Here is a 26,515-nt window from a genome sequence, read left to right on the forward strand (position 1 = left end):
TATTTTCTCTCTTATTCCGTTGCCTTAGTGAAGTGTGTTGTTCCCAATATTTTCTTTTACATGGGAATTCACCAAAATGCCCTTCCAGCTGCAGCCCGTATTAGGTGTGGGGGGCAGACTTAGAAAAGGCAATGGCAGGCGCTCTTCTTCTGTGAACTTTGGACAAAATGGGGCTCAACATTTTACAGTTATCTTACATTTTGCTGTTTTCAAGGAAAAAATAAAAATAAAGGCCTAACCATGAGGTAATGTTTACTTCTCTGCCACAACACTCAGGGCGCCCCCTCAGATCTGGCAACAATTTAACATAAGGAAAGACTTTAGACCTTCACACCCTTTTAGTGAGAATAAACGACCTTAGCTCAAACTTTCCACAAAGCTGAGAAGTCTCATAAGACATTGCTCCGTGCTTATCTTAGGTGGATCTGCACAAATGCCTCCAGGCCATGTGTCTCGCAGGTCTCAACATCCCCACCACCCCTCAGCCCTGGTCTCCACTTTGCAGAGCAGACCTTGATTTTCTTGTCTGAAGACGGAGCACCTTCTGCCTCTTAAGCAAGGGATGGGGGGAGGGGGGAATAAATGAAAGCAAAGGAAGCTATGTGGGCGAAGAAAAGAATGCCAAATGCTACGTAAATGGCTTGTAAAGAAGTTTCAGGAAGCTACCTCTGAGTTCACTCAAGATCTGCAGTTCCCCATCTAGTCAACAGCAAAATGCATGGATGGCCAGGGCCTCTGTTTAAGCAAGAAGAAAAATACCAATAGCATAAAACTGACCTTCTAGTTTTGAAAAAATAGATCTGAGATAAACGCTATGGGATTCGCTTTAATAAGCTGTGCATTAAGTACACTTGTCTCTTCTGTCGCCGCCTCTGGCCGCTTCTCTACAGCTCCGTCTTGTCACCGGGCGCTGGGCTGCCCCCCGCGCTGTCCCCCTGGGCGCCACTGCTCTCTGCAGGGGTGAAAGACAAGGATGCCGAGTTTATGCAGTATCTTTTGCCGGTTGGACGAGGTCCGTCGTCGAAAATGTGCCCGAGGTGAGCGCCGCACTGCAAGAGAAGAGCAAACTGTAGGTCAACAGTGTGTACAAAGCAGGCTTTGAGGGGAACTCAGTCAGCGGTTTAAATGGATGACCAGCCTGTAGAGAAATGATGGAAACCATCGTGGATGATTTCTGATCTGCCTGTCAATAGCTACAAAGATGGTTTCTGGCAGGCTTTGCACCACATGCTGAGAATAAAAAACACTAGAATTGTGCATATCAGAAATCATTTAGGAGCCACTGTATTTTTTGATCTGTGAAGCCGCTCAGCCAGCTGAAAAATGACTGCAGTAATTTTATGAATTGAGTTGACCTTTGATCTCCCCTTGTAAGAAACATGGCAGAAGAAAATCTCCACCCCCCTCCCACCCTCCCACCCCCGACCCTTGCATTGCTTTTGGCTTTGGATGGGTGGGTTTCAGATATGCAGAAGTCCACTTTTTGAAAGATACCGTGTAACTGGCCATGGGAGAAGGCAATGGCACCCCACTCCAGTACTCTTGCCTGGAAAATCCCATGGACAGAGGAGCCTGGTGGGCTGCAGTCCATGGGGTCGTGAAGAGTCGCACACGATTGAGTGACTTCACTTTCACTTTCACGCATTGGAGAAGGAAATGGCAACCCACTCCAGTGTTCTTGCCTGGAGAATCCCAGGGACGGGGGATAGAATCCCATCTATGGGGTCGCACAGAGTCGGACACGACTGAAGCGACTCAGCAGCAGCAGCAACTGGCCATGACGGAGGTGTTGTTTGCTTTCATGGGCAGTAAAACTTAACATCAGAAAAGCATTAGATGTTCTTGGAACCCAGTAAAGCAATGGCAGGGTGCAAAAGATTTATGTTATGGTCACCAGGACTGCAGTGTGGCGAACGGAAATGTCACTAGTCCACGCAATCCTTTTTTCTGGCCTCGGATAGGTGGATACCAGGCGGGTTGCTTTCCTGCACGAACTGGATCATGTGGCGAAGGAACAACCTATCGCGCTCAGTCCATGCTACTGACTATCCCCAAAGGGGAAGGAGAAGAGGCAGAGAGTCCAGACAGAGGCAGAAGGAGGGATGGTTGATTATGATGGTGTTTAGGAGAAATCCAGCCCAGAGAAAGTATCTCCAAATAGGCTGGCTCACCAGTCTGCTGCTGAGTGTGGCTCCAGGAGACAAGCGCACAGATCACACTTACTACCTCCCACCCTTCTCAGCAGGGACAGGGTAAAGGGTATGGAGACATTGCTGCTGCTGCTAAGTTGCTTCAGTCGTGTCCAACTCTGTGCGACCCCATAGATGGCAGCCCACCAGGACATTTACACACAACATTTAAACAGGCTACGAAAACATATCGTTTGTTTGTCATGTAACAAAGAAATCAAAGCCTGGGGCAAGTGACCCCCATTTATTCATTCCACAAATATTTATGGAGCACCCACTTTATGCCAGGTACTGTCCCAGACTCCAGAGGTACAGGCATTGGCTAGTGGAACTGACATTCCACTGGTAGAGACAGAAAACACAAAGGTAATAAGGAACTGTAAGCATAGTAGGTGGAAATAAACACTAAGGAGGAAAATAAACAAACCCACAAAAACTAAAACAGAGAGGAAGTGATACAGATTGTCAGATTGGGAGCTGACAATTTAGGTAAGGTGGTCAACGGTAGTTCTCCCAGGGTAACTTTGGGATAAGAACCTGGAGGAAGTGAAGAAGCAGATATCTAGGGGGAGAACATTTCAAGCAGATGGAGGAATCAAGATTTAGGGAAGAATATGTAAGAAGAAGCATAGAGATGATTTATTAATTCTTCTTACTGTGCTCATTTGGTTATAAAACACTTGTAACCCACTCTAGTGTTCTTGCCGGGAGAATCCCAGGGACGGGGGAGCCTGATGGGCTTCCGTCTATGGGGTCACACAGAGTCGGACACGACTGAAGTGACTTAGCAGCAGCAGCAAACTGCAGGGAAAGAAAGCAGGACTTGACAAGGGAATGGGGTTTTCTGTCCCTCCATACCAAAAGGAGATGATGAGAGAGAAGTGAAGGACAGTGCTTATTACAATGGAAAGGACTAGAATCTCAGTTTCCTCATTGAAAGTGCTAAGCTCCATTCTCGAGGGCTCTCTATTATTAATAAATAGCACAAATAGCAACTTTGACTATATGGCACTTCCATGTTAAAAGTGCATTCTTATTTTACTGCCAACATACTGTGTCAGCTTATTAAAGAACTAAAAATGAACCCTGAACTGATTTGATCTATTGCCTGGAAAATATGAAACAGGCCTAAAAAACAAATCTTGCATTATTTTTCCACATTTTATGCAGGTTTAGGTAATATCAAGGCTGACAGCTCAGATTGCTTTTCCTTTCTATAAACAATTGAGGCCAAATTTTCAGGCATCAGCAGCTAAGATGCACCAGTGAAAATACATATGCTTACCCAATGGACACAGGAAAGCACCTATTTCTGCCTGCCAAAACAGTCAGAGTGCAGGCCAGCAGGAACCGGTGCTCTCAGTGACCAGTATGTGTGCACAATTACTGATCTCACGTGCAGCTCCAGCACTTTGATCACTTGGCATCTGAGAGGTGGAGTTTTCACATAAAAGCCTCAGATAGATTTTTTTTTTAATGAGAGAATTCAGTTATCTGGGCAAAAATAAATGATAGCGCCTTTATTAATCATCTCAAGCATATTTAGCGAATGGTTCTATTTATCTTACTTCAAAAATAAAGCATAGCAATGATATACTTAAAACCATTTTGTAGTCCTTAGTGCCCAGGATCATTCATTCCCCAAATCATTTTTTAAAATCCAAATTAGAGTAATTTAACCTGTTGGACTTTAGTTGGTTATCAGCCTGCAGTTTCAGTTGCTAAATCTGACACTAGGTTTTTGGTTAAACAGTAAGAAAAACACAGATTCTAGATGTCCCTAATCCAGACAACATAAAATGGGAGGGAGATGAGGAGGAGAAATTGTAGTTGGGAAAAGGCAACAAAAATCATCCACAAACAACTATACGGGTTGGCGATAGGATGGGGTAGGGAAATCCTCAGAGAAGATGTGGGGCCCCTAAAAACAAGAGTGATTGCTTCATCACGCTTGCACAAGATGTTCTGGAAGATTCACTCCAGGCTCACACAAGCGAGGGAGGAGCAGTTCAGTAGTGTTAGTCACTCAGTCAGGTCCAACTATCGGGAACCCGTGGACTGTAGCCCACCAGGCTCCTCTATCCATGGGATTCTCCAGGCAAGAGTACTGGAGTTGGTCACCGTTTCCTTCTCCAGGGCATCTTCCCAACCCAAGGGTTGAACCCAGGTCTCTTGTTCTCCAGGCAGATTCTTTACGGTTTGAGCCAGCTGGAGGGAAGAGCAAGGACTTCATTTATATCTGTGCCACCACATACATGAGCTTCCTGGTGGCTGAGTTTGTAAAGACTCTGCCTGCAATGCAGGAAACCTGGGTTCAATCCCTGGGTAGGGAAGATCCTCTAGAGAAGGAAATAGCAACCCACTACAGTATTCTTACCTGGGAAAATCCCACAGACAGAGGAGCCTGGCAGGCTACAGTCCATGGGGTCATGAGAGTTGGAAATGACTTAGAAACTGAACTACCACTACCACTACATACATGCCCACCTGGCTGCCTGTAAAGTTGTAAGACCATTCGTCTGGAGGAAGCCTAACCACACGGTACCATTTCTGCTTCCTCCCAGGAACACCCAGTCTCCCATAAAAGTTCAGCTCAGTTCAGTTGCTCAGTCATGTCCGACTCTTTGTGACCCCATGGACTACGGCACGCCAGGCCTCCCTATCCATCACCAACTCCCGGAGCTTATTCAAACTCATGTCCATTGAGTCAGTGATGTCATCCAACCATCTTTGTCCTCTGTCGTCCCCTTTTCCTCCTGACTTCAACCTTTCCCAGCATCAGGGTATTTCCAATGAGTGGGATCTTCCCATCAGGTGGCCAGAGTATTGGAGCTTCAGCTTCAGCTTCAGTCCTTCCAATGAATATTCAGCACTGATTTCCTTTAGGATTGACTGGTTTGATCTCCTTGCAGTCCAAAAGACTAGTACTCAATTTTTTTTAAAAGTGCACAAACCTTGAAGGCTCCTCCCTGAGGGGAACGCACATGGAGCCCATTCTTTCCACCTTCTACCCCTGGCGGAAGGCTGGGATGATGAATGAAAGTTGTCAGTGACGCATTGTTTCTTTAGCCGCCTTCGAGCTCTGCCTGCCCTGCCCCAGCCAACTGGCAATGTGTTGGGCTCTCTCAGCACACCTGGTTGTAACTGAAACAAACTGGTTGCCTGATGAAGAAATCTCTGAAACCGGCTGTTAATGATTTATTTCAGGGTAGAATCTTCGGTGTGCATTTTGAAAGTTGTTTTAAGGTGGTTATGTATTTCTTTCTTTTATAGGTAAAATACAAACTATGACAGGATATTCTAGCTCTCATTCTGAGGAAGCATGAGATAAGCATTGTTCAAAAGAAAAATTTTAAATTCCCACAGGAATCCTTTATCACCTAAGCCTCTCACTCAGAAAATCTGGCAACTAGAGAACCTGCAGAGAACAAAAGGAAAGGACATCCACCCCACCCCCCCCATCCAAAAAAAAGTGATTGGGCATCAAATTTAACATAATTCCTTAAAATCTGACTGCAATTCTCAACTGTGTGCATAAGAAACACAAATAGTGCATTCAACCCAGTTACATATTTCTGCTCTGATGTATTTTCAACTGTCTTAGAGGGTTTTCTCCCAGCTATTCCTAGGATGTTTTAGGCTTTATTGTTGTCATTTTCTCTTAAGTGTTTGATCTACAAGATGAAGCGGTTTCAAAGCCGGGCTTTTACACTTGGGCGCATGGGGCAGGATGGGAAGGAGAAAAGAGTTTTAAGAAGAAAAGCAATTGACTTTGCCAGTAGTATCCTGTTTTCTCCCACCGTTATTGAAGACACTTGTGCGTAAGTAGGGCTCTTTTCTTCTGTGCTTGTGATATTAATCTTTTGCCAAGGAAAGGATTGTGAAGTCACCAGTTTAGCATTATGATTTTACTGAAAGATCAAGAAAAAGAGAGAGGGGGCTGTGAGTCTGAAACCCTATTGTAACACATGGGTATCTTTAATCATCAGCAATATATGAGTTGTCATCTGCAAAAGATTAATAAGGTTTGGGGTTTTACCCAAAACTGCTCAACTCTTGAAAAATACTTTGTGTTGGTGGATATTTACCTTTCTGTTGATTTGGCTGACTTAGAACAAATTAATAATGATCTAAAACAAACTAAGGGACTCTACCATAGATTCAAACAGTAATAGCGGCAGTCATAAACAGAGCCCAGCTTGGGTAAACTCAGGGTTCTGGTGGTTTCCTCAAAGATTATTAAAAAATTTTCAGTGATTTATCGGTCTCCCATTTGCTGCAGACGTAGAAATTTGATCTAAAGAAGGAAGAATTCCCCAAGTATTTCCAGGAGGGACTTATCTTGCTGAACTACACCTTATATCATGCAAATCTTACCTCTTTCCACTGAATTTAAATTCCTGACAATGTTGCTTAACAGGCTGGGGTTGGAGGTTTAGGGAGAAGCTGTCAAGCAATTATTGATAGTCATCAGTGAAACTGGATTAGAAGCAACATATTTTTATCACTAACTAATAATGTAAGTTATATAATTGAGGAAAATTCTTTATAACTGAGAATTGTTAGGAAATTGCTACAGCCAGGGGAAAGATACCTACCTATGCCCACCTCAAAGTGGGCAGATTTAAGATAAAGTTCCACTTTGGAAGAGATAAGTGGAGTATAATTCCTTAACTTAGTAGCTAGAATGGTAAAAGAAAACAAGTATAGTTGCAATGAACATCAGAACATATAGGATAACCAGTTTCCTTCAGAAGCAGGAATCCTGATGAAGGAAGTAAAGCTCTACTACCCTTGCTTATTTTCTGTGTTGTTAACTTAAAGATCAGGTCCTTCTAAAAGAATCACCGAGAAGCACAGAGATTCTTTTAGAAGGACCTGACTGTAATATTTCTCTGGAAAGTGATTACTGTACTGAATAAATCTTAACTTTCTCAATAAAAATTTTACTAAAATATTACAACCTAAGATGTCACTGGTCACATGGAAAAGCTACAATGTAGTATAAAGAGGTAGTGGGCATGGCTCCCAATGTGTTTGTCATTTCTACCCAAATATGGGGCTTTGCTGCTGGCTCAGATGGTAAAGAATCTACCTGTAATTCAGGGGACCCAGGTTCAATCCCTGGGTCAGGAAGATTCCCCTGGAGAAGGGCAAAGCAACCCACTCTAGTTTTCTTGGTTGGAGAATCCCAAGGACAGAGGGGCCTGGTGGGGTACAGTCTACAGGGTCGCCAAGAGTCAGACACTACTGAAGTACCTTAACATGCATGCATTCACCCAAATATGAGGCCTAACTGCATGGTGTGATTCATATAACAATGAAGAAGGAACAGGGGAGGAAGAGAAAGGGGGATGGGAGAGGGGAAAAAAGGACAAGTGGAAGAAGAAGAATTCTAAGTACTAAAGCAAGAATTAGAGACCCATAGACCAAAAAAAAATCACCATATTGCCTTGCATGCAAGTTGAGTCTACTGGTTTTATCCACAGAAGCTCAGCTTATTGGTGTTAAGTTGACAGTAAAAGGGTCTTCTTATTTAGATGCTCCATCTTTACCACAAAGAAAGAAGCAGTCCACATAACATGTCCAACTGAAAATGTCTCTAAGATACTGAAAACAACTAACAGATTCGTCATAACACAAACTCCTTTGATGCAATTCAGTCCAGAGAAATGACAAGCCATGTAAACTCAAAGCACAAGAGTTTTATTAAGAGGAGAAGCAAATTAGATAAGTTACCATGTCAACATCCAAAAGTTAAAAAAAAAAAAGATGGGATAAGTTGCAAGTAGAAAACTACATAAACTGAAAGAATAAAAGGTAAATGAAGATAAACTGATAGTGAAAAACAGTATTAAGGATGTAAGATACAGGAAGTAGAGAACATATAGTTTCTCTAGTATGGAAACCATTAAATCAGCTCCCCCACCCCCCATGTCAAGATAAAAAGATTGAATGAGAAAATGGAAAAGAGAAAACTAAAGAAAAATATAAAACAAAAGAAAAATAAATTTCTGTGTCAAGCACAAATTAAAAGACAAAGAAACCAAAAGGCAAGATGCACACTTCTGGCTTAGTGAGCTATTAGCCCAAAGTGGGGCAGACAGGCCCACTCTGCCCACATGGGGAAGATGCCAACAAACATATTCTTTGGGGCTGGAACCTGATTATTTTCTATGTGGCACTTACTTCCCAAAGCATGCACTTTTGCACATGCATTAATGGAACAAATTTCCCTCCCTTTCTCTCTACATTTAAGAAAGAAACGGAACAAATATCCCTTGCTCTTTTCTGTAAATTTAAGGCTTTTATTTAAGAAAGGATCAAGCACTTTCTGGGCTTTCCAGGTGGCTCAGTGGTAAAGAATCCACTTGCCAATGCAGCAGGCAAAAGAAACATGAGTTCCATCCCTGGGTCTGGAAGATCCCCAGGAGGAGGAAATAGTAACCCACTCCAGTATTCTTGCCTGAGACAATCCCATGGACAGAGGAGCCTGGCTACCGTCTATGGGGTCGTAAAGAGTCGGACACGACTGACCACACATACATCACGCATAGTCAGCAAGATGCACTTTCTTACGTGACAAATAAAGGTAGTGGAAAAAGAGGCCGAAAAGGAGTATTAGGGCTTTACCCAACTGTACCCAAAGAACAGTAACAGTCACTAGGCCTTTAACCAAGGGCTGAGAGCTATGCCCGGGTCAGTGGGTGTCTGTTATGAGTGTTGCCTAATTTGGGCACAGTTTGTGGTTTCGTTCCTCCTTGGTCCCTGCAGGACACCTTCCTAAGGGTCTTATCTTGACTCCTACTGATGTCACCTCAGTGGCAGGCACAGAGAAAGGAGGAAGTGTATTTCAACTGTGAATTTTAAGAATTAGTCACAAAGACTTCAGAGAGTAGGCCCTGAAGGAAAGTTACTATTTTATGCCCCACTTTTTCTGTCCCTTTTCATATGATTTTCATAGAACTCAATGTTTGAAAATAGGTTCTGAGTGAAAAGAAAAGGAGCAGTCATACAACAGCCTTTAAAGCAGCTTAAAAAACTAAAGGGAAAAAAACACACAAAAACCCCACAACCTTTAGCCTTAAGGGAGGTTTACTAAATATTATGTACCTGAGTTATAAATGACTATGTACTATCCTATGTCACTTTTTTGTCAAATATTTTAGATTCCTGGGTAGATATTCACAATTTGCTTTTGTGGAAGTTATGAAAAATAAACATTCAATTGAATCCAGAACTGAATTGAATTAAACTAACTGTTGGGGGATCATAGAATTTGTTTTTTGGTTTTTTTTTTCTTATTTCAACGTGACTTCTTATGGTGCTTGTATCTATCTACTTCCCTGTCCATTTGAGCACCATAAACAGCTCTGGAGCTTAATGCCCACATTCAAGTCTCAGTTTAGTCTATGAATATTTATACCAGTGTAACTGCACTTCCTGTGCCTCAGTTTCCTCCACTGTAAGATGAGACAGAATAACACTATCAACTCAGAAGGTTACTATGAGCATTTACCTGGGGAGCTTTCAAGTACATTGATGTTCAGACCTCACCCAGACTGATTAAATTAGAAATCTCTGAGGGTGAGACCCAGAATCAAAAAGTACCATTTTCTCGCTTAGACTCAGATCTGAGAAATGAGGGTGAATTGAAAATGTGACTTAGATAAGATATAAAGCCTACTTTTTCAAGGGAGAGAGTGGTCCTCATACTGAGAAGACAGTTCACTTGCTAGCTTTACTTTAAAAAAAATAAAATAAAATAGAAATTCATCAGATGGTTAGGTTCAAACCAATCTTCCTCCCTGCTTGGTAGTAAATATGCCACCTCCTCCCTAAAACTCCTGTGGCTGATGAACAGGGTTAAAGGGCAGGTGGAAGAATGCTGAGGGAGGCTCACGTGGCAATCCCTCTGCTCTCCCAGCTGCCTCATGGTGCCCCTCCACCTCTAGTTTGTACAGGAGACAGCCCCCAGCAACGCACTCTAGCACCAGTGAGTTTCGGTAACATAGCACTCAGACTTTACGTTTCACTTATTTAAAGCAAAGCAGAGCAGGATGACCTACTCTGGACTAGAATGTGTAGTTGCTCTAGTTCTATGTACAAGAAGGTTCTGGCCATGTCTCCAGGTTTAAGTTCAAGTTTCTTGATTGGGATGACAGATTATATTTTTTGCCTCCTCCTCAACACATGTTCATTTCTCCCTTAGATCCGGCACTGATTCTGTCAGAGGAGAGTGAAAGGAACATCCTTAGAAATGAGGAGAGGCCTATTTCCAGGAGACCTATAGAAGGAATTGTTTTCTCGCACGTTCCCTCTCTGCCCTGGCACAGCCTGCCACTAAACTTCCCCTTCCTTCTGCTGTTCTCCAACCTCCCTCCTCACATCCATCCAAGGAGGGACGTTTCTGGGGTCTTTCTTGACCTTGTTGGGATCATTACCATTAGAGCTATGATGACTGAACAATGAGAGCACACAGAGGGTAAACGTCAGATCACGTGAAGTCACGTAATGAAATCTTCATTCAATTCCCCACTGTATTGAGTCAATGAGAAGAATTTTTCCTACCAATGATTTTGTTTACTAGTGTTGAAGCCAATAACTGACATTTAATAGGACTTGCTAAACTCCTCAAGACTGAGATATCATTAGGACTTGACAGAGACCTCATTGTGTTTGTCTGTGGCTTTTGTGATGGGTCAATTGGCCTTAGTTACTATATTCAGCACAACCAGGAGTCTTGGAAGTGTTTGCAAAGCAGAATGAGCAACATTTTGGGTTTTCAGGTGGGATACACTGACCTGAGAGCAGCTGGTCTCCACCCTGTGCATCCCATAGGAAAAGTCATCTGTGAATGTGACCGCATCAGAATTGATCACGTCGTGGAATGAAGGCCAACCTGGGGCAGAGCAGGCACAAGAACCGAAACAGAGAGACATACAACCATGGGTTAGAATGCAATTCTGAAAGGAGTACTAAGCATAGAAAGAAAATCTTTAGTATATGAATCATGCTTAACTTTTTCAACCTGAAAAAGGAAAGGCCGAAGACTGAAGGTGAAAGTATTTTGCAAAAATGCAACTATTTTTTAAGAATAACCTTTTCCTCACGTCCAGATTATAGTTGCATTGAGATTTATGTTTCGTGAGACTCACTTAGAACACCCAGTAGTTTTGAGCACATCCCCAAACTTACAAAACTCTCTTTCACTATTTCCACTTCTTGTTCTTATCTTCAGAGTCAATGGGCATAGTTCGGAAGCACTATGAGTTTTACACTGTGATTTTTTTTTTTTCCAAAACACAATCCAACTGATCTGGATCTTAACTTTAACTATTCCATACTTCTTTAGGAACCATAATTTTTTAGTACTTAGTTTGGATAGTTAAGGGCTTCCCTGGTGACTCAGATGGTAAAGAATCTGCCTGCAACACAGGAGACCTAGGTTTGATCCCTGGGTTAGGAAGATCCCCTGGAGAAGGGAATGACTTAACCACTCCAGTATTCTTGCCTGGAGAATTTCATGAACAGAAGAGCCTAGTGGGCTACAATCCATGAGGTCGCAAAGAGTCGGACACAACTGAGTGACTAACACTTGGATAGTTAAAATATATATATTTTTTAATTCTGTTGTTTCCATCTTAATCTAATTTCTCAGGAGAAGACTCTTGAGAGTCCCTTGGACAGTAAGAAGATCAAACCAGTCAATCCTAAAGGAAATCAACCCTAAATAATCATTGGAAGGACTGATGCTGAAGCTGAAGCTTTGAAGCCAATCCTTTGGCTACCTGATGCGAAGAGCTAACTCATCGGAAGAGACCCTAATCCTGGGAAATACTGAGGGCAGTAGGAGAAGGGAGCAACAGAAGATGAGATGGTTGGATGGTATCACTGACTCAATGGACATGCGTTTCAGCAAATTCCAGGAGGATAGTGAAGGACAGGGAAGCCTGGCATCCTGCAGTCCACGGGTTCGAAAAGAGTTAGACATGACTTAGCGACTTAACACCAACAGAAAGTTGTCTGGAAAGCACAGGTGCTATCTATTGATGGGCAAGAGGCGTGTTCACTTCATAGGACAGTTACAGAGCAGTATTCCTCAGGAATCTCCAGGTAGCACCTTCTCTCAAACAGCATCTTGTTCCAATTTTCATTTATTCTAGTGATTTTTAAAATACGCACACAGCTTTAAAAAAAACTCAGTGGTAAGTAGACCTTAAGATTGTACACATATTTATGGGTCTCCCCAGGTTTTACGTTCAGTCCTTATGGGCTTGTTTTTACATGTTTCCAGAAAATATTTCTGGAGTTACTGAGCTGAAGTCTGTATTCCTAAAATGATGAAAGAGGTGCAATGTTGCTGAATTGCTTGTGCAATTCTTTTTCAGAAGCTAAATTTTTCCTGTAGAAAGGAGGAAACCCTTTAAAAGCAGAGTACTAGAAACCAAAGAGGACACTAATAGATGGAGAAATATACCGTGTTCATGGATTGGAAGAATAAATATTGTGAAAATGAGTATACTACCCAAAGTAACTTATACATTCAATGCAATCCCTATCAAGCTACCAACAGTATTTTTCACAGAGCTGGAACAAATAATTTCACAATTTGTATGGAAATACAAAAAACCTCGAATAGCCAAAGCAATCTTGAGAAAGAAGAATGGAACTGGGGGAATCAACCTGCCGGACTTCAGACTCTACTACAAAGCCACTGTCATCAAGACAGTATGGTACTGGCATAAAGACAGAAACATAGATCAATGGAACAAAATAGAAAGCCCAGAGATAAATCCATGCACCTATGGACACCTTATCTGTGACAAAGGAGGCAAGAATATAAAATGGAGAAAAGACAATCTCTTTAACAAGTGATGCTGGGAAAACTGGTCAACCACTTGTCAAAGAATGAAACTAGAATACTCCCTAACACCATACATAAAAATAAACTCAAAATGGATTAAAATCTAAATGTAAGACCAGAAACTATAAAACTCCTAGAGGAGAAAATAGGCAAAACACTCTCTGACATAAATCACAGCAGGATCCTCCATGACCCACCTCCCAGAATATTGGAAATAAAAGCAAAAATAAGCAAATGGGACCTAATTAAAATTAAAAGCTTCTGCATAGCAAAGGAAACTATAAGCAAGGTGAAAAGACAGCCTTCAGAATGGGAGAAAATAATAGCAAATGAAGCAACTGACAAAGGGTTAATCTCAAAAATATACAAGCAACTCCTGCAGCTCAATTCCAGAAAAATAAATGACCCAGTCAAAAAATGGGCCAAAGAACTAAACAGACATTTCTCCAAAGAAGACATACAGATGGCTAACAAACACATGAAAAGATGCTCAAGATCACTCATAATCAGAGAAATGCAAATTAAAATCACAATGAAGTACCATTTCATGCCAATCAGAATGGCTGCTATCCAAAAGTCTACATGCAATAAATGCTGGAGAGGGTGTGGAGAAAAGGGAACCCTCTTACACTGTCGGTGGGAATGCAAACTAGTACAGCCACTATGGCGACCAGTGTAAAGATTCCTTAAAAAACTGGAAATAGAACTGCCACATGACCCAGCAATCGCACTCCTGGGCATACAAACCGAGGAAACCAGAATTGAAAGAGACACATGTACTCCAATGTTCATTGCAGCACTGTTTATAATAGCCAGGACATGGAAGCAACCTAGATGTCCATCTGCAGATGAATGGATAAGAAAGCTGTGGTACATATACACAACGCAGTATTACTCAGCAATTAAAAAGAATCAGTTCTAATGAGGTGGATGAAACTGGAGCCTATTATACAGAGTGAAGTAAGTCAGAAAGAAAAACACCAATAAAGTATACTAACACATATATATGGAATTTAGAAAGATGATAATGATAACTCTGACAGCAAAAGAGTCACAGATGTATAGAACAGTCTTTTGCACTCTGTGGGAGAGGGCAAGGGTGGGATGATTTGGGAGAATGGCACTGAAACATGTATATTAAAAAAAAAAAATAAAAAAATAAAAGCAGAGTACTTTGTGTTAATACACCTATTGAAAGAAAACAGAATGCAAATTTCAACAATATGATTTCCAGTTTCAAATAAAACAAATTAGCTCAGACCAGGTTTTTATACTAAATTCCCCCAAGCTCCCCGCCCCACACTCCCCTTATGCAACAGTACAGCTTTCATAGTGCTAGATATAATAACTGGAGTTTAAACACTTTCCAATTCTTTGATTTTAATTCAAGATTGCTACAAATCACCAAGAAAACCTTAACTTAGTAGATATAGGATAATAATCCACAAAACCTAATTATGCTAAGAAACATCAGTATCCTTAAGAAATCTCATTTTTCCCCATTTTCTAAATTTCAGAGAGACTCTCAACATATTCTGGGCTACAATATTTGGTTTTTAATGATTACTGACACATTTCAGTGCTCTTCTTTGTTTAATGACAGAAGTACCAATCAGTTCATTTCAGTCACTCAGTCATGTCCGACTCTTTGCGAACCCATGTACTGCAGCATGCCAGGCTACCAATACTAAAGAGAATCCTAGTGGTGATGTTTTAAAGTGAAAGTGAAGTCATGTCCAACTCTTTGCAACCCTATGGACTGTAGCCTGCCCGGCTCCTCCATCCATGGGGTTTTCCAGGCAAGAATACTGGAGTGGGTTGCCATTTCCGTCTCCTGGGTATCTTCCTGACCCAGGGATTGAACTCAGGTCTCCTGCATTGAGGGAAGGCTCAACCATCTTAACCACCAGGGAATCCCAATGTTTTAAAACATTGAAAAATAATTTATCTATGAAAAGAAAGAGAACATTCTGGGTTTTTTGGAAAATCTTCCATGTCTTAATTTGTTTGATTACAGTTTATAGCAACTAATATTATGAGGAGACATATTTGATTCAGCAGTAACAGGTAAAGAGTCAGGAGGTTTTCTTTTAAAAAAAAATTTACCATAAAGCTACCCCCCCACAAACATTTTCCTATTTCTAGAATTTAAAATAGATCCAGAGAAATATATATATTTCCCATGCTTACCCCTGCGTTTTGTGTATACTTATCTTGTTCTACTCATCACACTAGATTTGTGACTTGTTTTCATGCTTTCTCCCTGCTTAGGTGGTGAGCATTTTGAAGATAATTGACTTCAGTATATTCAGAGCTTCCCACGATATACAGTACAGTGGTACAGTTGAGATGTTTATTAAACTGATTTTCAACTTGGCTTATAGAAGAAAGTGGAATGAATATTTATAGTACGTCATAGAGTCCATAAGAGGAGAGAACATAATCATACTCCTTTACAAAACCAGATTAAGGAATATCAGTTCTAATTTCTCACTGGACTATCCAATTTGGCTCAATTTCTATAATTAAGCCTCTCTAGAGATGGCTGGATGGCATCACCGACTCTGTGGACATGAGTTTGAGTGTACTCCGGGAGTTGGTGATGGACAGGGAGGCCTGGTGTGCTGTGATTCATGGGGTCGCGGAGAGTCGGACACGACTGAGCGACTGAACTGTACTGAACTGATCCAGGTGAAATACCCTTATTATTTATTTAAGGTGGTAAAAACACATAACGATCGTCTAGGTTACTCACTTTACTGGGTTGTGCGGGGAGAAGGTCGGGGAGCAGAAGGAATAGTTATTTGCCAACCTTACTCAGGCAGGAAGTGGCAAAGCCAAAACTAAAATCTGTCTTAATCTACAGCTGATTTAGTCTAGGCGCTCTACTTATGTTCCACTTTCTTCCTCAGTGAAGGGCTGAGAGGTCAATCATTTAAACACTCTAGCAGGAAGGAAGTTGTAGGTTTTAAGAATTAAGTTTACCGCCAGTCTGGATTAGTTAATAGATACACTGTTGCACTTAAGAGCTGCTAGGTAGAAGGGGATAGTGAATGGGTACCCTGCTGCTGCTAAGTCGCTTCAGTCGTGTCCGACTCTGTGCGACCCCATAGACGGCAGCCCACCAGGTTCTGCCGTCCCTTGGATTCTCCAGACATGAACACTGGAGTGGATTGCCATTTCCTTCTCCAATGTGTGAAAGTGAAGTCGCTCAGTCGTGTTCGACTAGTAGCGACCCCATGAACTGCAGCCCACCAGGCTCCTCTGTCCATGCGATTTTCCAGGCAAGAGTGCTGGAGTGGCTTGCCACAATACCAATTCCCGCACCTTCTACAGACCAAACTGTTTAAAGGGAAAGTCCAAGAGTAATAATGTAAATGATGTCATCTAGTTTGGGATATAGGTAAGATTTTTATTCATTTATCTAAAACAGCCAGGAAGACTTAAAAACTCACCTTTAGGCAATAATATTGAGAAAACGGTCTGCTTTATTTGGAGTTTCTTCATTCTAATTCTTCTCTAATAATTGTGAATCACTGCCTACTAAAGATTTTGGGGAGGGGAGAGAATGGTTTTCAAATGAGCTATGAAACCATACAGCTATACATTTTGCTTCCATGAATTAAATATTTATAGAATTTTCCAAAAGACTATTTAAGAGTTGAGCAGGGTGATCTGGAGTGACATGGAATACAGGTTCTCAAAAGACTTCAATGTTTCTGGGAACACTGCTGACACTTGAATAGTTTTTGTTATTTACCATGGTGCTATCTAAACATTGGAAGAGACACTAAACATCCCCAAATTCAGTGTCCCTTTGCTCTTTAGAAGAAATATAGCTTTCAAGCAGGAATATTGGACATGCCACCCACATCTCAGTTGGTGGAGACTGACAAAGAGAGCCACGTTGAAGTCTATAACTGTACATGATGGAACATATTTCAAAAGAGAATCATTAGTCAACTTCATCAGTAAGGTGAACAAAAGAGCACGTTGAGCCCTTTTGCTGCGTCTCTCAGAACAAGCAAGCTCTATAGAAAGAGAATCTATCAGAAAGGTAAGTCCTATTGACAATCAAACTAAGAAGGACCTTCACCCAAGAATAAATCGTCTTATGGCAGAGAAGCCACAGTGATGACAGCACTTTGAAAGCGGAATTCCCCCATCATGTGAAAGTATTTAAAGGAGGAACTCTTCACTGCTGTAAAAATCCTCAAAGGGAAACCCTGCCCCCACTCCTAATAATAAGGAAAGTGCTTCAAAGGGTGATAGGCAAAGACTGAAGCAATCTGGGTCTTGTTGAGAAAATTATCTTGAGCAAAAGAGGGGGGATGTGTTTTTGTCAGTTTTGACATTAAAGAAAGACCATCCATCCTCCTTTCTCTAGGATTTCCCTTTTGGTCTTCTCATCTAACAAAACAGTATTTGTTTTGGATGCATTCCATATACTTTTTAAAAGAAAAGTCATGTGAAAACCTGTATAAACAGAGTTGACTCACCCTATCCCCAGTACATCCTTTTGTTTCTATTCAAAGAGTTCGGATATGGGCTGATTATCATTTTATTTCCAAGACCATAAACTGTACCTTTTAGATATTAGCCTGCTGGTATCAAGAACAACTTATATTCAATAAATAGCTCTCCTTTCTAAGAACTCTCCTCTCTCAATAGCAAATAACTACAAGTACTACACTTCATACCGACAAATTGGAATATGGCAGTTCTGCTTCAATTTTATCCAAACAACAGGCCAAATTAATCTGCAGACATAACTTGGTGTCTATGGTATATGCTGGTATAATGTGATGCAAATCCAGGATATGTTCATTTACATCTCAAATGTAAGAGTAAGTGATCTAGTTTATTAACAGTAGCTTGTTGGTGCTTGCTACCACCTACGCTAGAATGGATTTTTTTTTTAGATTGCAGTAGGAAGAATGATTCCTGCTGACTCGTAATGTAACTTAACAAAGCTGCTTTAAGTCTACTTGAACCTGGAATTTTATAGTGATACAGCTCAGATTTTAAATGTTTCATTCCAACTGCCCCCTGAGGAAAACTTCCTTAGCTCTCTCTTCCAACCTTTTCCTCCTTCCTCTCAAATATCTTCCAAACAAGTTGTTAAAACTAGCAACAGATTATAAACAAGCTGAAGCCAATTCCATCTGTACCATGTCTAGAAAAAGTGGCCCTCAGTCCTTTACTCTTAATTTAACAAGGATGGCTATACAGCTTCCTCTTCCCCTACCCCCTCCCTCAACCCCCAGATAAGATTAGCAACCTCAGTAAATTAGCTACATGACCCGTCAGTAGAACACAGCAGAAACTACCCATGATCAAGAATACATTGAATTGAAATGTAATGACAAGTATTTTGTTATCTTCAAATGCAAAAATAAGGCCACTTGGGCTTGAGTGATGGTTTAACAATGATGATATGTATTTGAGCATGGTTTTGGTGAGACAAGTTGGAGATCTGCAGATATAATTTTCTGCAGATAGCAATTCTCACAGCTCTATAATTCTAGGACCGTATTTCAAAATTTGTAGCTTTTAATTTCTCTGAAACCAGAAACTATTAACCTCACTGACCAATATTTACCTTATTAGCTATCTCAAGCCAAATCATAAAACTCTCTATGGAGACCTCCTAATAACAAAAATTGTTTGAAGCTTAAAGCTCTGATTCTTGCCCAGTTATTCACTTCAGTTGATACTTCAGGTATAACTTGAATAACATTTTTAAAAGGATGATTCTGTCAGTTCAGTTCAGTTCATTTCAGTCGCTCAGTCGTGTCCGACTCTCCGCGACCCCATGAATCACAGCACGCCAGGCCTCCCTGTCCATCACCAACTCCCGGAGTTCATTCAAACTCATGTCCACAGAGTTGGTGATGCCATCCAGCCATCTCATTCTCTGTCGTCCCCTTCTCCTCCCGCCCCCAACCTTTCCTAGCATCAGAGTCTTTTCCAGTGAGTCAACTCGTCGCATGAGGTGGCCAATGATTCTCTATTCCCTCTCAAAGACCTGAAAGTTTAATCAACCAAATACATGCATGTAGCAGAATATCAAACAGTGCAAGATGACTCAGTGAAATGTTCCCTTTCAATTCTCCCCACATTGTAGATAATCATGTTTAACAGGCTTTCTTTTTATTTCTATAAAATATACATATGCTATCTGATCCCTTCATTTTAAATCTGTGCTGTCCAATACAGTAGCAGCCAGGAACATGTCACAAATTAAATTATAATTAATTAAAATTAAATAAAATTTAAATTTCAGTTTCTCTGTCACACTAACCACAGTTCAAGTGCTCAACAGTTACATGTAGTTAATGGTGATGACACTGGACAACACAGATACAGATATAGAATATTTCCACCATTATTTTCCACAAATAGAAAACATTTCACCATTGAACAGTGCTGTTTATGAACTATAAATTGATTCTTTCTTGTGAATTATGATTTAGTATTCATATTTACACTATCTCCCCTTCCTTCCCCCTTCTAATTTTTACAGTTACACTCCTTTTATTGATAATTCTTTTAAAACCTTGTTCGGTAACGTCTGCTTCTTGAACTAGAATGTAAGTTGAATAAACACAGGGAGTTTGTTCACCTCTGTATTGCTAATTGGGCTTCCCAGCTGGCGCTAGTGGTAAAGAACCTGCCTGCCAGTGCAGGAGACACGGGTTTGATCCCTGTGTCAAGAAGATCCCCTGGAGAAGGGCATAGCAACCTGCTTCTAGTATTCTTGCCTGGACAATCCCATGGACAAAGGAGCCTGGTGGGCTACAGTCCATAGCGTCCCAAAGAGTCAGACACAACTGAAGTGACTTCACACGTATTGCCAATTACTTAAAATTGTGCCTTCAACATAAGAATGTTATTTAAAAACTATGTAACGATTGAATGAATGCATGACTATCCTATAACTTAATACTGTTTGGCTCTCCTTAGTGGTCTGATCCTCCCTCAACCTACTCTTTCCTGCCTTTCCAGTGCCTAAGTTAATTTTAAGTCTTCTATGTTTTTATAGATTAATCCTAAGAGTTGAAAATGAGCAAGCAGCCTATATATTATTATGACTATACAAGTATTGCTTACTGCAGAGCTGAAGTGTTCTGGGATTATCTTTTCTTCTGGATGTTCCAGTTGTCATAATCTCAGAATGCTTAAAATCAAACATTTTCCTGTTTTTACATTGCATCACATGTTAAAAGGCAAGTCACGTTTTCTTTTGTCTTTCTTTTAGACCGTGATTTTCATTATATAATTGTACAGAGTTTTTCTGTAATTCAGTATTTCAATTTTTGAATTTTTAATTACAAACATTTAAAACATATGCAAAAGTTTACAGAATATAATAGGCAGCCACGATTTAACAGATATTATCCAGATTTGACAGATAATAATTTAAAAAAATATTTGCTTCAACGTTTCTCTTTTTCTAACAGAATGAAATGTTACAATTACAGCCAGATCCGCCTCCAACCTTCTTCCCGACTCCTATACATCCTGGTACCACAAAGATAATCATTTATATACCACTCCCAACACGTGTGGAGAAGGCAATGGCAACCCACTCCAGTGTTCTTGCCTGGAGAATCCCATGGACAGAGGGGCCTGGCAGGTACAGTCCATGGGGTTGCACTCGGACACGACTGAGCCACTGAGCACCCCCCCAACACGTGTTCTGGTTCATTTTCTGCAATGTAATATCCATAAACAATATATAATGTTCTAAATGTTTAATGACTCATATAAATGACATCAAATCATAGGTACCTTCTGGCAGATTATTTTTTCACATTATTCCTGGCCTCCACTTATTTTGTTTGTTTTTACATTTTGTGGGTTTTTTTTAACAGCATCATCTTATTTTTATATATGACGTATTTAAAATATCCATGATAATATAAATTAGGGGGTTGTTTTATTTTAGCTTTTCTATTGCTCTCTAAAATGTCTCTGCTTTCTCCAGGGTAATTGTTCTATCTTGGATTTTGTCTTTCATGCTCTTGGTTTTCTTGGTATATCGAGAGTGATCTTTGGCCATTTCTCTATGAGAATGGAGGTCTGGGTCAGTTATCTTCTGCAGCTATACCATGCAAGGTCCTCTGCTTTCAGGAACAGTACACGTTTGTTTCCTTACTAGTCTTAACTCTGAATAGAAAAGCTGACTGGAAGCTCTGTGAACACAGCTATCATTTGCTGATGCCCAAGAATTTGTTAGTCCTAGTCCTGAAGAGCCGGAGAAGGCAATGGCAAGCCACTCCAGTACTATTGCCTAGAAAATCCCATGGACGGAGGAGCCTGGTGGGCTGCCATCTATGGGGTCACACAGAGTCGGACACGACTGAAGCGACTTCGCAGCAGCAGCAGCAGTCCTGAATAGCCGGAGAAGGCAATGGCAAGCCACTCCAGTACTATTGCCTAGAAAATCCCATGGATGGAGGAGCCTGGTAGGCTGCAGTCCGTGGGGTCGCTAAGGGTCGGACACGACTGAGAGACTTCACTTTCACTTTCACGCATTGGAGAAGGAAATGGCAACCCACTCCAGTGTTCTTGCCTGGAGAATCCCAGGGACAGGGGAGCCTGGTGGGCTTCCGTCTATGGGGTCACACAGAGTTGGACACGACTGAAGTGACTTAGCAGCAGCAGCAGTCCTGAATAGCTGACTGAAGAATGATTCATTTTGGAGTACAACACCTCAACAACAGCACCAATTCTCCCAGACAGGTTGTTTAATATCTGAAGAGAGGAGTCTTCTGGGTTTTTTCTTTTTCCATGTGACTGATGATCTGTCAGTCTAAGTATGAAAGTGGGGAAGATGTGAAGCTGGTCTAGCTGTTCTTTAGACTTTCAATTCAACACCTTGTTGTCAGTCCCCTGTTTGCCTCTTGATAATTCTGCTGGGCATCTCAAAACAACTCTAGCACATATTCTGGGTTGTATCTTTCTTTAATCAACCATACCTATTAATGCATTTCCTCCCATTTTTTTTCCCCTTGGGAATATTGGTTACAATTTCTTGTCTGCTCAAGATCCCGCTACTCCTCCCCCCAATCTAACTCTCTTTGCAACCGGTTTCTTTTGCTATTTAACTTCTCCTCCCTCTTCTCCTCCTCCTCTTTCTTCTGTTTTTTAAAATTGTCACTTTAAAGAGGTTTCTTGGGAGACAAACATGTATGTTCAGTCTATCATCATGAACAAGAGGCTGAGATTCTTTTTAATAAACAAAATCACTGCAGATGGTGACTGCAGCCGTGTAATTAAAGATGCTTGCTCCTTGGAAGAAAAGCTATGACCAGCCTGCTGCTGCTGCTGCTGCTAAGTCACTTCAGTCGTGTCCGACTCTGTGTGACCCCATAGACGGAAGTCCCCCAGGGTCCCCCGTCCCTGGGATTCTCCAGGCAAGAACACTGGAGTGGGTTGTCATTTCCTTCTCCAACGACCAGCCTAGACAGCATAATAAAAAGCAGAGACATAATTTTTCCAACAAAGGTCCATATATATAGTCAGAGCTATGGTTTTTTCCAGTAGTCATGTACAGATGTGAGAGTTGGAACATAAAAAAAGCTGAGTGCCAAAGAATTGATGCTTTCAAACTGTGGTGCTGGAGAAGACTCTTGAGAGTCCCTTGGACAGCAAGGAGATCAAACCAGTCAATCCTAAAGGAAATCAACCTTGAATATTCACTGGAAGGATTGAAGCTGAAGCTCCAATCCTTTGGCCACCTGATGTGAAGAGCCTACCCATTGGAAAAGGCCCCGGTGCTGGGAAAGATTGAGGGTAGGAGGAGAAGTGGGTGACAGAGGATGAGATGGTTGGATGGCATCACTGACTCAATGGATATGAGTTTCAGCAAACTCTGGGAGAGAGTGAAGGACAGGGACACCTGGCATGCTACAGTCCATGGGGTAGGAAAGAGTCAGACATGACTTACTGACTGAATAACAAATGCTCTATCATCAAGAAGCTGAGATTCTTTTTAATAGACTGCAGATTTTAGTGTCTTGATCTAGCAGTTTATGGAAAGAAGCAACAGATTTCAGGCATTATAATTTTTTCCACTAATCACAATTATATTATTTTTTACCTTATTTATAAAAAAATACTTATAAAAATTAATGTAAGGTTTAGCATCTTTAACTGGTTCAGATTTGACTCTGACTAAAACGTGATTATGGGCTGACTAGATGAGATTAGCACTTACTTCATGACCTCTGCAGTGCCCTCTGGGTTTAGAATCAGGCAGGCAGGATAGTCTCCTCCCTGACCAGTTCGGTGGAAAGAAATTTCTTAGACTACTTTTCAACTTTATATTTGCTTAATGTGGTTTGAGAATTTCTTGTGTTGTGGCCCTCCTGCCATAGCAAATATAAGGACAAGCATCCCCCATATGCTGATGACATGATTTCATTACTGTAAACAAGCAATAGTCTCAAGAGGCAAACTCTCAAGTGGCAAACTCTCAAGTAAATGGTTTTAACAGTAAGTATGACAAAAATAAAACCATAAGTTTTGGCAAACATTTTCCCTATGCTTCATTCAGCTTTAATGAGTGGTACCTCAAGCAAAAATGATACTTAAAGCAAGGAGTTTAGAATATATATAAAATTAGAATCAACCTACAGATACTAAAAATCAATGAAGATAATGATAAATGAAAGTGAAAATGTTAGTCGCTTAGTTGTGTCTGACTCATTGTGACCCCAGGGACTACAGCCTGGCAGGTTCCTCTGTCCATGGGGTTCTCCAGGCAAGAACACTAGAGTGGGTAACCATTTCCTTTTCCAGGGGATCTTCCTAACCTAGGGATCAAACCCAGGTCTCTGGCATTGTTAGCAGATTCTTTACTGTCTGAGCCACCAGGAAAGCCCATGAAGATAAATAATGACAATAAAATGTAAACACAATGTACTATAGCTCAGCTAGTAAAGAACCCACCTGCCAATGCAGGAGACGCAAGAGACATGAGTTTGATTCCTGAGTCAGGAAGATCCCCTGGAGAAGGAAATGGCAACCTACACCAGAATTCTTGCCTGGAAAATTCCATGGACCGAGGAGGGTCACAAAGAGTCAGACATGACTGAGGGTGCATGCACATATGCACACAAAGTACTGTTCATGAATTTATTTTGGTCACTAGTTACCTTGCTTTTCTGTCTTGTTGTCAAGCAACCCAATAGCTCTAAATGGCAGTGGCACTGTTGCTGGGACATTTTGAATGACACGATGATGGGGAATCACATAAAGACTACATGATCAGATTTGTGTTTTAGGAAGATGGCTCTGGAAACAGGCTGGAGGGTGAGGGATAAGAGGGAAGATGAAAGCAGGTCTACCAGATGAAGACTATGTACAGGAATAGAAGCTCTAAATGAAGATGATGGCAATGGGATTGGGGATCAGGAGACAGATTATAGAGAGACTGAGAGAGCACAGTTCTGACTGTGGCGACTGGGGTACCTGTGGGGAGTGAAGGAGAAGGGCAGGGTCAGATTATGATTAGATTTCCAGCTTGGATGACCAGTTGCATCATGCCCATCAGGCATGTTTTCAGGGAAAATAACAAAATCGGTCTAGTGCGAAACTACCTAGGAGGCAGAGAAATATGTGGGCTCAAAAGTGAGACCCTGGCTAAAGATACAGATGTGAAAGTCTGCAGAGTGCAAAAGACAGTAAGACTAGAATGAGGTTTGGAAGAAGGAGAATAGGGTGGCAGTGGAGAATCATACAGGTGTTTAAAGGGTAAGCTGAAGAATGAGTCCGCAAAGGAAAATAGACGAGGTTGTTCCAGAAAATAGGAGGAGGACAAGGGTACCAAGACAAAGTTAGATAATAAAGCGAAACTGTTCAAGGCTGGAGGGCAGACAGTAGTGACAGGATCTACAGAAAGGATCGGTCAAGTAAAATCTGAGAGGAGATTGCTGAATTCAATAATTAGAGATCTGAGGAACTTTCCGTTCTGTTCCGTCACTCAGTCGAGTCCGACTCTTTGTGACCCCGTGGACTGTAGCCTACCAGGCTTCTCCGTCCATGGGATTCTCCAGGCAAGAATCCTGGAGTGGGTTACCATCTCCTTCTCCAGGGGATCTTCCCGACCCAGGGATCGAACCCGGGTCTCCCGCATTGGAGGCAGACGCTTTAACCTCTGAGCCACCAGGGAAGCCCCTGAGGAACTTTAGGAAGAGGCATTTCAATGTGATGATGACAGAAGCTAAACTCCGTTGGGTTGAACAGCGTATGTGAAGTGGAGAAAGTGAACGAAGACTGCTCTTTACAAAGCCTGGGAGGGAAGGAAGGGAAGCCAAGTTGATGGCTAGTGGAGAGCATAATGACGTTTGTGCTGAAATATTTGGGTTCTTGGGGTCCCTCCTACTTACATATTCCACCTTTCTGTTTTCCACCTTTCTGTTTTAATATCTTACACTATTACTTTTCTATGGAGTTTTTGCAATAAAATGAGTGATATGAAAAATATTTAGACATGCTAAAAAATCTTAAGCATTACTCAACTGCTCCTTAACTTTCTGAACAGAAGTTGTATTTGAAGAAAGGCTAAAATAGAATTCCATCCCTGGAATCGTTTTCTCTTTAGTTTATTTTCAAGCTATCTGTTGTTGTTATGCTCCTAATATCTTTTGGTCTACCAAACTGAAAGTTACAAGTTTGAGTTTCAAATGACTGCGGCAATCTGTCCTGCTTTTTTGGCACAGTAGTAGGTGCTCACTAAATACAGATGAATAAATGAATCCAGAGTTTTATTTCTAGGTCAAGTTTCATTGTCAAATGTGTTCACAGCACCCAGTACTTTTTCTTCAAAGCATGTATCATGGTTTGTGACTTTATTTTTGTGTGGGTAATTTTTGATTACTGTTTACTTCTGCTAAGCTCCATGTGAATATGACTGCTTTCTTTACTATTATATCCTTAACACATAGCTCATAGAAATATCTGTTGAATGAATTAATTAATAAAGAAAATATCAGCACAAATTCATTATTTAACAATAAAATTGGACTGAATTAAAGGATTATCACTTAGTGTGGACCTATCACTATGCTGATCAGAAAAAAAAAAAGATGAGTTTCTACTATTTTGTTTTAGGCAATATCAAACTTAATATGATAATTTTCCTGCCTATCAATAGTGCATTTCCTCAAACTGATTACTAATAATCTCATATGTAGAAGCCACATAGCCTTGTCACCTGTTAAGGATTTCTGGCATTGGCATCTGTGAAAGGACAACATGACTAAAAACTGTCAAGAACACTGAGGTGTCCTTTGGGCAGCATGAACATCTGGTATCTATTCTCTTTGGAGATTAATAATGTAGCTGTACTGCAGCAGCCTTCGCTAATTCCTTTGAGCCCCACACAGCATTTTTAAATGGTTCCAAACACACAAGATCTCTAATTGGTATGGATTTCATCCACAGTTTC

General features: G+C 41.1%; 1 protein-coding gene across 4 annotated transcripts in view; it reads right to left on the reverse strand.

The window, feature by feature from the left end:
• Positions 1-806: 806 nt before the first annotated feature.
• The window catches only part of MSRB3 (methionine sulfoxide reductase B3), a 192,345-nt gene continuing 166,636 nt past the window's right edge, over positions 807-26,515 (reverse strand). For all 4 annotated transcript variants that reach the window (XM_055395103.2, XM_055395105.2, XM_055395104.2 and 1 more), the window contains 2 exons: positions 10,994-11,091; positions 807-1,049 (listed from right to left, as the gene is read on the reverse strand). In XM_055395103.2, coding sequence (XP_055251078.1) covers positions 885-1,049; positions 10,994-11,091 — 263 coding nt within the window. In that variant the 3' untranslated portion in view covers positions 807-884. The remainder of the gene's footprint in view (positions 1,050-10,993; positions 11,092-26,515) is intronic.

The sequence above is a fragment of the Moschus berezovskii genome, chromosome 6 (genome assembly GCF_049115385.1).
Source record: "Moschus berezovskii isolate FMDL1 chromosome 6, NW_MosBer_1.0, whole genome shotgun sequence".
NCBI classification, from domain to species: domain Eukaryota; kingdom Metazoa; phylum Chordata; class Mammalia; order Artiodactyla; family Moschidae; genus Moschus; species Moschus berezovskii.